This window comes from Saimiri boliviensis, chromosome 10 (assembly GCF_048565385.1).
Source record: "Saimiri boliviensis isolate mSaiBol1 chromosome 10, mSaiBol1.pri, whole genome shotgun sequence".
Classification (NCBI taxonomy): domain Eukaryota; kingdom Metazoa; phylum Chordata; class Mammalia; order Primates; family Cebidae; genus Saimiri; species Saimiri boliviensis.
The window spans coordinates 93,613,112-93,625,245 of NC_133458.1; the positions used below are offsets into that span (position 1 = coordinate 93,613,112).

The window sequence follows — 12,134 nt, forward strand, 5'->3', positions numbered from 1 at the left end:
AGAGCCTTCCTGCTCTTTGGAACTTTTCCACAGTAGGCCAAGCTTGACAAGAGTTCAGCTCAAGTTGAACATACATACACACAACTCTCTCACACACATAAAATTATGCGAGTAGTCAGAATCCAAGTGAACACAGCTCAAGCCATCTGCAAGGTTTTTACATGCAAGGTCAAGTATCTCAATCCAGAGGATTTTTGTCTTCTTAATGAAAAGCTTAGAAAACACATGAATCTTAGATTTTTAATGTTTTTTTAAATGGAGTTTATTCTTAGCACATGGCTTTCTATACAGCCACATCACAATTTGTACAGTTCAACATGAGTCTAAATACACTCCCCTCTCCCCAAAGACTGTAACCCAGAATGGGACAACAATATCTCTGTGACAGTCTCTTAAATAAATGCAAGTAAGGGAAACTAAAATGTCACATCTACATCAAGGTCTACACATCTTAAGAATTAAATAATCTTGTGAAGTCCACAATGTCTACTCATTTATTCAGTTCAATACAAGCTTGGATGAGCTGCCTTAATGGGGAAGAAGGAGGTAAGGAAGGTGGGGAAAGGGTCTGTTTTCTTCTGCTTTCAACAAAGATACAAGTATATGTTCCCAGACAGCATGGGCCGTCCAGCTAGCTGACTGTAGCCATCTCAAAAGTATTTGATACCAAGTAGTCCTTCTGAGGTATTGACACTTGGCAGCCTTGTTCAGGCCAGCAGGCTTGTTCCACCAGCCAGCATCCTGGACAACTGTCCTCTCATGGGTGGCAACCAGCACATACTCTTACCCGGATAATGTCTTCTTTTTGGTTATCCTTTTCACCAAGTTGGGTTTGTTTTGGTGTCTATTATGGTCCAGACTGGGAGGGGTGGATGAGGAAAGGAGCAGGAGAAGAGAGGTTAGGGATAGAAACTGGTCGAGGTCTCTAGAGGATTATATGGAGGAGGGAACGGGTGTGGAGGTGCCCGGGTGAGGGTGGAGATGAAGGTGCGGGCTCTGAGTTTGTGCTTTCCCTGGCGGGCCGGCAGAGGCCGAGGCCGAGGCCGAATTGGAGGATCGCATCTTGGTGTTGGGCAGTTTGTGGTCTTTCTTCCACTTCATCCTCCGGTTCTGAAACCAGATCTTGACCTGGCGCTCAGACAAGCAAAGCGTGTGGGCGATCTCGATGCGGCGCCGCCGGGTCAGGTAGCGGTTGAAGTGGAACTCCTTCTCCAGCTCCAAGACCTGCTGCCGGGTGTAGGCGGTTCGAGAGCGCTTAGGCTCCCCTCCGTTATAACTGGGGTTGACTGCACACCCAGAACCCCGAAAGAGAAGGCCAAGGAGGAGGGAGTGGAAGAGAGGGAAAGGAGGAGGGGAGAGAAGGTGAGGTGGGGAAGAGCAATTGGACATCATCATTATATAATAACCTGACACCAAGTTCACGCAAGATACATAAAACGGCAAAGAAAATGTTTCACAGGCTATTGACAACGGGAAACACCCGAGAGCCATAAAGAATGGTGCTGGGCATTGGGGCTGAAGAAAAGCTTCAAAGACACATGGCCTGAAGCCTCTGCCAGGGCAATTAAATTTATGGGGGCTATAATTACTGCCCTAACAGTTTGGCGTCTCGTAAATCTCCTGATAAAGGGACCCTGGGTACAAAAGGGTTCTCACGTTGGGATCAGGCGGCTGGCTGGCGCGCACACACCCACATCTCATCGCAGCCCAGGCCAGATGGGGGCTCCCCTCCCGAGGCCCCCTTCCCCTGAGCCTCTCCCTCCTGACCCCGACCCTCGAACCCAGGCCCACCTCCCGCGCCTCCCCAGCGGCGCCACGTACCGGCGCTGACATGGATCTTCTTCATCCAGGGGTACACCACGGGCTCCCTGCCCTTCAGGCCCAGCGGGCTCTTGTCGGCCAAGAGCAGCGGGCACGCGGGGGCGCTGCCCCCTGCTGGGACGCCTGGGGTGGCGGGGGCCGCCTCGCAGCGTCGCGGAGCCGCGGGGGGCGCCGCGCGAGGCTGCGGGGGCGGCGGCGGCTGGGGCTGCAGCCCGGGCTGCAGGACGTGGCTCGTGTGCAGGCCGTGCGCTGGGCCCTTGGCGTGCGCCAGGGGCTGCTCCGGCTGGGGCGGCCGCCCGGGGCTAGCGCCGCCGCGGTAGCCATAGGGGTAGGCGGTGTCCGCGGCCCGGTGAGCGGGGTAGAGAGCGGCGGCGGAGTAGGCGGGCTCGCGGGCGGCCCGCGGCGCATAGTAGGAGGCAGAGGGCTCTCGGCCGCCGCCCGCGTGAGGGAGCTGGGGCTGCTGCGGCGGCAGGTGCTGGGTCGGGGGCGCTGGGGGCGCTGGGGGCGCTGGGGGCTGCTGGTAGCCGGGGCCCCCGCCCGGGCCGCCGTCTCCGCCGCCCGGGCCGCTGTGCTGCGCGTACTCCTCGAAGGGAGGGAACTTGGGCTCGATGTAGTTGGAGTTTATCAAAAACGAGCTCATGGTCATTAATTTGTGAAGTGCAAAAATACTAATTTTTCTCGCGTTGTCGTTTTTTCTGGGCTCGCCGAGGCCCCTCCCCCTCCTGCCTCGCTTCCCATCCCCCTTTCCTCTGCGTCCTTCCCCTCCCCCCGCTGTCAAGTGTTCACCCCTCCCCCTCCCGCCGAAGCAGCCACCAAAGTTCCAGCCGCTCCTCCCCAGCCCGGCGCGCGCCCCGCCCCGTGCCCCACGTGCAGCGCCCCCACCAATGGGCGCACTGCGCGCGCGGACCCGGATCAGGAAACGCGCGGGTTCGTGATGGATGCTGCTGTCCGGCCCCTGGGCTGGGGGAGGGAGCAGGCGCTTTGGACCCCAGCCCCCCAACTTCGATTCCCGCTGGGAATTCGGGCCCTGCCGGGCTGTAGGTCCTCCCGGGAGCCCTCTGCCTGCCCTACAGCTGGCCTAGGCCTCGGGCAGTCTGGCGGCCGCGACTCAGCGCTGACCTCGGGCCCAACCCAGTCAGGCTTCGTGTCCTTCAGGGGTTCTAGGCTAAATGGGGGAAGGAAGGGCGTTGGGACCGAGGGGCAACCTGGTTTTTATGTAGGCCCAGAGAGGCCATCAGACTCATTTTCTCAACCTCAGGTCTCCCTTCCCCACCCCCAGCTCCTTGCTTGTCGGCCTGAGAGAGCCCTTGCTTTGAGAACCTGGCAGAAGCTGCAAAGGGTGGGCGGTCGGGCAGCTGAGAGAAATCGACCCTAGGATGTAAAGCGAGGCCATTCCATTATAACTGCATGGGCACTTTTCATTTTTTCCTGCTTTGAGGGACAATGTGTTTCGTTTTTTCCTTAGAAAAATTGGAACCTTCCTAATAGCATCTAATTTGACTGGGGTTGTTGATGTCGGAGCTAAATATGCCCGCGTTTACCAGGTGCGATTGTGAGAGAGAAGGTGGCCCAAGGATGGGAATGGATAGAAGGAACACCTCCACAGAACAGAGCTTTGAAAACAGCAACTTCCTATTTCAGAACAATCCCCAAACAAAAACAAGCTAAAGGTAGAATAAACACCTTGCCTGGTCTGCTCGCTGATAGGTCTTTTCCAGCTAAGAGTTTTATGTTTTCTCTTTCGGAACCTGCTTTCTCAGGCTGTATCTGAGGCTAGAGTTACATTTACAGGACAGTCTATAATTTCTGAATTGCTGAAAATTAGCATATTAACGATATCAGAAGCTCCGGAAAGGAGGGAGAGGAGACTGCTGCCTGCCATTTGGTAATTGAAATTTGATGGGTACACTAATTACACCATTATTAACAAATAAGTTACTTATTAATTCCACCTAATGTTGATCTTTGAAGTAAATACTGATGCCTTATTTGTACTGTGTACTTTCCTCCTTCCTTTTCTGAGTAACAGACATACCTAGATCCTCTACTTTTCAGCCTAGATTAAAGCACTGCAAACTAGCATAGTCACCATTCTAAAAATATTTTCCTATTGGCATGCAAATGCAAGGATTTTTCAGCTGGTGCACCTTAGTTAATTTTTCAAAGAGCAATATCAACAGCCTTCTCACAACGGAGTCTGGAATGCAGACAAGGAAAATTATATCCTAAGCCTGGAGACATTTCAAAAGGAATGTCAATTCTATCTTCATTTATATCGGTTACTCATATGAGTTACTAAATGCTGGAATATATCCATTTGATGGATAGTCATTTAATGCTTAGCCACATAAAGCCTAGTATATGAGACTCATCTTTAAACTAATTTAGAAAAGGAGGTTAAACAGGGGATCATATTAGCTTTCTAACTGGAATCACCCTGAAGTGGTACAGAGAGATTTTCCACAATGGGTGTATATGTGTGTGAAGAGTGCTGTCCATTCACAGGAGGCACCCTGAAAATTTGTTTTTAATGAAATCTGAGCCACAGACAGAAATCAACACTGAGTGTAATCCTTAGCCATCCTCTCTAGACTTGAGGAATAAGTTAGCCTGTGATACATCTACCTGAACCAATATCTCTCCCTAGCAAGAAAAAATGATATACACATAGGTTATGTAATATGTAATATAAATAATATGTACATACATAATATGTATTAAAAGCAGAACCCTCTAAGCTTCAGGGGGAACAAAAAGCATGACAAGGAAACCTTCCCTCCGCCTCCTCATGTCATCAGCCTTGAGTACGAGGGTCTTCACCATGTATGTTTAATATTTACAGACACTAAACCACAAAATTCATGTTGTTTAGCCTCAGAACCTTCTACCAAGTTTCTATTTTTAAGTATTAATGAGACATAGGCACTGTTTTGTGTATGGTCAACCCTAATGAGTTAACTGCGCCTGTGTTTTGTGTGGTTCTATTACTTTAGGAAGATGGGCTCACACAGAATCCCCCAAGGCCTGTAACTCGTCTTTGTGGTTCGTATCATAAACACAACTGGAGCCAGGACCACCAAGTGTTATCTCACACACCGACATTTTGACATTTTACTGCAAGATTTATGGCTGTAATAAACAATCTCAGTACCTTTTCTGAAGCTTCCTCAATCTCCCTTTGCAAACCGTAGCATCATTCCATTGAATCAAATAATCTTTTGAAAAACAGTTTTTTCAAAAAATACCGCTTGCCTTTACACAATATCCAAGACACCAAAGTAAAGCCAGGAAGAAACTAACTCAATTAATAAACAAACTAAAGTTTACCAGCAGCATCTCGCTGGAGAAAAGATGGGATGCCCTGAAATGTAGCAGAGGGAGCATGCTAATCCTCGCATGCCAACTGGTTCCAGTCTCAATTGGGGTGAAAGCGTTATCCTTTCCTTAGGAAACTGGTAAGCACATTTGCTCATTTCCACTTGCAGGGATAACATATATTCCCAACAAAAGCTTTCTTAAAATCCCGATAGCTGAAATAACTTTTCTTCATGTCTTCGGATCCCAGATGGAAAAGAAGAGTGAAGGGAGTCGGAGGGAGAGGGAGGGTGATAGGGAAGCAGTGTTTTGCAGCTTGGCTTGAATCTGATTTGAATCATTTTGAATATATTTGTAACAGCCTTCCCTCTTGAATGCAACCCTGTCCCAAGTTTCAAAGTGACCGAACAGTGACACCGTGTGCATTTTGTTTCTTATTAATCTTACACATTGACAGTCTTTGTTAAATCACAAGGCGCGCCCTTCACCAGCCGACATTTTCATATTTGTTAGACGCACTGACCTGAAGTTCACCTCGGCCTTGGACTTTGCGCTTCTAAAAGGTCTATACAGTGTCTTTTAGCGAGCAGGGTGCTTTGCCCAGGTCACTCCTTCTCAGGAAAAACCAAGGGGAAAAGGCAAAGGAAATGTAAACGTTATGGAATGTATTGACTGTATTTGTCCTTTGTTCTTTAGAGCCAGAGTCCCCCAGACTCTTCTCTGTCGGATGCGCGTCTCGAGATGAACCGCAGAATGGCAGGATTTCAAAATGCGTTTGAGGGCTTCCCCACCACCTACACTAGACACAAGATTTGAGAGGAGCAACACTTTACCAGCCATTTGACCAATTAATTATTTGGGGGAAATTTCCTTGTAGTAGTTTAAAATAATGCACACAAACCAGGGATGAGGACTGACATTCATATTCGGATTACACATGAATTTTAACTGGGGTTGTTTGACAGGCCCAAGATTCAAAATCCTCCAAATAAAGAAGCAAGCACTCTAAAGGCAATAACTTCTGCAAGTACCCTTTTCTTTTAAAGACTAGCTAAGAGGTATCTATGGGTTTTGAAGCTGATATGTTTCTAAGGTGCGTCACGTGTTTTTAACCAAAACGCACAATAAAAAGGTTTTCCCCAAAGAGACAAATAATTTTCTTGGCGAGTCCTAGAGGGGGTCTTGGTTTTCTTCATCTAACTAGCCCAAATGTGGTGAAATGCTCACTGCTGCAACAGCAAGCACCGCAGTTGTTTCCTTTCTTCTGTTTCATCTGGCAAACCCCCATTTGGCTTCTGACTCTTGGCCAGAGTGAAAACTTTACACATTGCACAGAAGCACCCTGATTACTTCCATGAAGGCAGTGTTTAGGAAATATTTACTTTACCACTGAACATACCTGGCACTGTTAAATCCAATCAACCAAAATATATTGGGATGATCTTAAACATTCCTGCAAGAGGCTACATTCTGAGTAGTTGAATTATCTCCAAAGTTAAAAAAGAAAAACCTAGGGAAAATATTTCACCTTTCTCTTCTCTGTTTTCCTAAATTGATCCCTTGAAGGTCAATTCACAGATAAAGGAAATATGCTCCCTGGAAAATAGATTCTTACAGCACCAACACTTAAAGCCTTTCTAGATGTATGAAAAATAAAATATTGTTTAGCTCTTCAGTTGCACCTCACACATGAGGCATGGTTCCAGTCGGCTTCCTTAATACACTATTCCCTTTATTTTCTGCTCTCCCACCCTTCTCCTTAGGTTGCTTTCCCTTCTCCTTAGCTTTTTTTTTTTTTTTTTTAATTCCAAGGGCATTATTAAAAAGCACTTTCTGAAGAATAGAAAATATTCTATTCTGTGTGGTGGTCTTACAAAGTGGCCTGGTATTTGTGGATTACACCTTTCTGCATTCCCTACAGTCTAGTTTTTCAATTATAGCTTGTAGCATTTCTCTTACATTCAATTGTGGTTTAATAGTAAACGTAACAAAAATTTCCAAACAGGAACATTTTCATGGCACCAGTAAGCATTTCGTCATTGATGGTGGTGGTGGAGGGGGGAAGGGGGGAATCATCTGTTTTCAGGAGAGCTTTCACTTCCTTCCTTCCCCTTCCCAGATCTCAGAACCCTTTGCATTCAGCGAACTGTAGTTTCAGAAGAAGCATATTCTATGTTTGAAAACTGCAAAGATTACATTTTGCAAGAAGTGCCTGTGTTTGCATTTGTTCTTACACACTTTAGGGGTCATCACACGTACTAAAAAGACAAAAAACTGGCCAATCAAAATCCCTCTTTTCAAACAAAGGAGGTTTCCTGAACCATTCTGTTGCCTTTGAAGGCATAATGAAATATTGGAAACTTGCAACATTACTTTTTAAAGCTCCACGGATGAGTTTTGGGCATTTTTATTTTGTGACAAACCCACAGACTTCTGGTTCTCCAACACCTAAGGTGTTGGTCTTTCAGTAATCTATGCCTATTTACCTGCTGCTATTCCCTCAGAATGGGAGCAATAATTCAAGATGAAATACAGCATGTATTACTCTTGAAAAGAGGAATTTTCTATCCTTTCCTCCGTAATTGAGGTCATTCAACCACTAGGGTTCACCTGGAGTCCATACCGTGATACACGCGTCACTCCGAGCCATTTTATCTTTTGTGCTGATAGTCAAGATCACAGCTCTAACATTGACATCAAACTCTGTCTGGGCAGATGACTAAGAGCGCTGCACAATGTAAACTTTTGACCCTCAACTTTTTGACCTGCAGTTGTAACGCACTAACCACAAAGATACACAAAGCTGAGCCTCTTCTTTCAGAGGGAAGAGGCCCCCTAGCATCTCAGGATGCCCTGCTTCTGCCACTGCCATTTGAAATTAGAGGGTGAAATGGATGTTTTTGTGTGTTTGTGACTGTATTTCCTGTTAAATCAGCCTACGACCTCTTTTTCTGCGCACCTAGGAACTAGATTAACTTGAAATCACTCATAGTTCTATTTTACAAGGAAAATTTGGAGCAGAAGGGGAGAACCTTGCAAAAAGTGAAAGAAAAGAGAAGATGGGGAAAGCAGGCAATGGGAGGTAGAGACACTTTTCCCCTTTATTTAAAACTAAAGATGCAGCCCTAATTGTTGGGAGAGCTGGCCCAGGCGGGTGAGTTGACTGTGAACTTGTACTAAAGCGTGCTCTGCTGGCGATTCCTAGGGTGTGCAGATTTATCTTCTCTGCATTTACTTAACCCGGCAGTGAACTGCGCGGGCGTCATTTGTTAGGCGATGACAGACTTCACCTCCAGCAAGGGCTGCTTCACAAAATTGCAATAATTATCTAATAACCTTCATAACAAATATTATTATTGAAAAGACTGGTTTGTGGGGAGGGGACCTGGTAGGAAAAGAATAAATTTATTTGCGAAAAACACCAAACAAAACAAACCTGGGCAGACCTTCAAGTTCTGAGGCTTAGAATGGCTGGGGCTGTGGACCCCTCCCCTCTGTGGGTGGGAGCTTAGGCTGACCCCCTCAGCCCTGCCTGGGAGCCCCGTTTATAGTTTTGCCATTGACTAGAAGGAAATTCCTCTTAGAAACCAAAGGGATGGAGCCTGTAATGCTCTGCACTCTCCATGGTGGGCAAGGCATGGACAGACCCCCAGCCAAGGCAGGGGAGAGGCTGAGAAGGGCATCTTTTAAGTTAAAAGGATTGTTTTCCTTCTTAATTGCCCATCTTTTAATATGCGATTTGCTTTCCACTCACTAATTATTTGGATATAGTACTCTCAGAATCTTAACAAATGAACAGGACTCTGTTTTTTGATAGGAAATTCTGTCTTGCTTTCCCAGAACTGCCAACAGTAAAGCAGGGGAAAGAGCAGGAGAAAAGGAATCTTGGCATAATGTTGTGAAATTAGACCATGGAAACCCTAACAAACCCGTAAGTAGTGTGACCAGAAGCTTCCTGTTGTATTTATAGTTCAGGAATATTGTCTCTTCAGCTTGTGGAAACAAATGAGCCCCTGCACATTGCTGCCGAGAAGCACAGACACACTTCTGCCACCGACCGAGGCTGGATGTCTTCATAAAGCCCTCAGTGACTGAAATATTTTTTCTTAGTAAGTTCCTCTGCAAGAACAACCCAAAAGAATCCACAAAAGAAATAACTTATCTACAGAATGAGCAGAAAACCAGCCATCCTCTTTATTATGCTTTCTATGAAAATAGGAGGAAAGAAAAAAAAAACCCCTCCAATAATACGTAGGTCTGACTGCATGATGTATTTTTGAAAAGTCATTTAATTCCATGTGGCCATGTGGGTTGTCCTGCTCCCTTGAATTCTACTTAAGTTTTGTGAAGATTAAAACAGACAGAAATAAGCAAGCTGACAATATTTACAGCCTGTAATTTTTCTCATTCCTTGGAAACATTCTCTATGTTACGTGGTGCTGGATATGACTTCAACAGGCTTTCTGCTCATTCCCATACCCCAAGGTGGAATATAGCCATGAAGGTAGTGTGGACACTTTCTGTGTGAGTTACTCCAACTAAACTGTCAGAACCTCTCTCTCTCTCTCTCTCTCTCTCTCTCTCTCTCTCTGGCTCTCTCTCTCTCTCTGTCTCTCTCTCTCTCTCTCTCTCTCTCTCTCTCTCGCTTCTAATTTCACTCACCAAGAAATCACTCAAGCAAGATCACCAAATGAGTAATTACAATGGAACCATAACCCAATATTTTCCAATAAGGAGCCCAAAATTCAGAGCAGCAAAACAAAGAATCCGGTATTCTCGCAGACATAAAGAGAGCCCAGACCCATGTAGAGTTTATATTCTTGTTCCCACTAAGATGTGGACACCTCTTCTTGACTGCTGAAATACCAACGTCCACTTTAATAGGTTACGCACAATGACTTCAGGATTCTTTACCTTAACACAATTCATGAAAAGTAGGGCTTGTGGGAGGGTTTCGATTTAAAACAACAACTTTCTAGGTTTTGCTTTCTGGACCTCTGACTTTGGGGACATCTGTTGGACTTATGTTGAGTGTAGGTGGCCTCTGCACAAGAAACTTTATTAAAATTTCAAATCTCTACTTTCAGTGTTTTCACTTTAAGCACTAATAGGTATCTTTACCAATTAATACTCGCCAAAAACTGCCCAGCTCTTAAGGAGAAAAGCAGATCCTATTTTTTCTTTCATTTCTGAATGCAGTAGAAGAATTTGGCTTAATTCCTAAAATAGGATTGGGGGAAATACACTGAGTCCTTTGTGGGTACCCATCCAGAAAAAGATCCCAGGACAGGCCACATAGTCAGTCCCCAGTTACTGGGCTTGGGTTTTGCCATTGAAGAATATGGAGCATTGAAGCCAGAAGGGGTGACTGGGGCCAGTATGGAACTGTACCCAGGATAAACTTATTTCACCTTACTTCACCCATTGGTGCAATTGTGGAGACTGTTCTGGAAATCATATATTATGTAAATTTCCTGGGATCAAACGGAAAGAGCAGCTAACAAAAGAAAGGCGGAAATCTCCTACTGACAAAGGACCAATTTCTTCCCTAAACTACCGTTTATGATGTGTCAGGAAAAACAACCTAATGGCTCTGGGGATTTTTAAGTTGGGCATTGAAGACACCTCAATTTCCCCCCAAACTTTAGAGCACGGTTTGGAACAGAGAATTCGCCTGTATGTTGAGGGGGAGTGAATTTCTCCAATCTTTAATGTCATCTAGGGGGCCGCCTAAGTTGCCTTTTGAGGGTCCTGTGCGTAGATGTTTTAAGTCTACAAAGAAGGAGAGGAAAAGGAAAGAAGAGAGGGAGAAGAAAGGCAAGGCTGAAGAAAAGAAAGCGCTTTAACCCCTTTCAATTAGCCTGAGGATTCAAAGACTAAAGTTAAATCCGGCCATAAAGTTTATTGCTTCAGACTCACAGGCGGGTGAGAACAGTCCCACCGAAATAAAAAGAACGTGCAGGCAAACAGGGTTCAGGGCCTGGTCCCGGGTGCGGGGGAGGGGGTGCTGAGCACCCCCCACCAGGGTGGGGACCCTTGGTCCCCAGGGTCCGGTGGGCGCTAGCAGCCCAAGCGCCACCTCGCAACCCAGGGACCCAGCCTGGAGGTGCAGCCTCCGCCTCGCCGGCCTCTGCCACCCCCCGGCTCTCGCGAGCCAGGCTGAAACCCCGAAGGCCGCCGCCTCATTTCAACCCTGCCAAAGACCCCGGCCCCAAAGACATACTGCCACAGCCCCGTAAGGAATCCCGCCAGAGTCCGCCTCGGTCCTACCCGGGCCTTTCTTTCAAACTCCTGAGCGCAGCGCGGCCCTCGGCGCCCGCGGCCGGCGCCCCACCGTCTCCCAGCCCCCACCTCAAAGCTCGGTGACCCCCAGCAGCCGGCCCGGCTGGCCCAGCAATTGCGCAGAGGGCTGGGGCTGCGGCCCTGCCTGGTCCCCACACACAGGCCCATTCGCACACAAAAATCATCTTTTTGCACGCCGGCAGGAGCAGCGGAAGTCATTAACATCCGCGGTTGTGCAGCAATTAAAGTTAGGCCTGTGGATGCGGCGCGGTCACAGGCGCTGCTCGCCCTCCTGCCTCCGCAGAGCTGGCTCCTGGCGCTGCTCTCTGGGGCAGGGGGAAAGTTTGCTCTGCCTTTTCGAATTCAGAGGCAGCCTCAGAGTTATTGAACCAGAGAGAAAGAGAGAGAGAGAAACAGAGAGCAAGGAAGAAACTTTCCAAAGTACAAATAAACTTGAAAGCGCTCAAGAGGCGAGCTTACCTTAACTCGGAGGGAGCCATTTTTCAGAGAGTTTTGAGAACTTGTGGTTTGGACACTTCTGGACCTAAAATTGACAGTTTGAATGGCCAGGCAGCACACGTAGCCTGCAAAAGAGTCAAATGGAGTCCAGCGTTAGTGAGATTATATGTTATGTGGTATATAATGTTGGATGTCAACTCCCCAAAACCATAAAACTTACTTTAATGGCCCCACGTGACGTTTTATAGCCAGTGAGC

At 47.1% G+C, this 12,134-nt stretch overlaps 2 protein-coding genes across 4 annotated transcripts in view; both read right to left on the reverse strand.

Moving 5' to 3' along the window:
- The window catches only part of HOXA3 (homeobox A3), a 46,251-nt gene that overhangs the window by 22,029 nt on the left and 12,088 nt on the right, over positions 1-12,134 (reverse strand). For all 3 annotated transcript variants that reach the window (XM_039472649.2, XM_039472654.2, XM_039472650.2), the window contains exon 2: positions 11,899-12,002. The gene's annotated coding sequence lies outside the window, so the exon portion shown is untranslated. The remainder of the gene's footprint in view (positions 1-11,898; positions 12,003-12,134) is intronic.
- On the reverse strand, positions 85-2,623 carry HOXA4 (homeobox A4). Its single transcript, XM_003935205.4, has 2 exons — positions 1,822-2,623; positions 85-1,286 (listed from the first exon to the last, which is right to left on the reverse strand). Exons 1-2 carry the CDS (start codon positions 2,465-2,467, stop codon positions 934-936), a joined length of 999 nt encoding a protein of 332 aa, XP_003935254.3. The 5' UTR covers positions 2,468-2,623; the 3' UTR covers positions 85-933.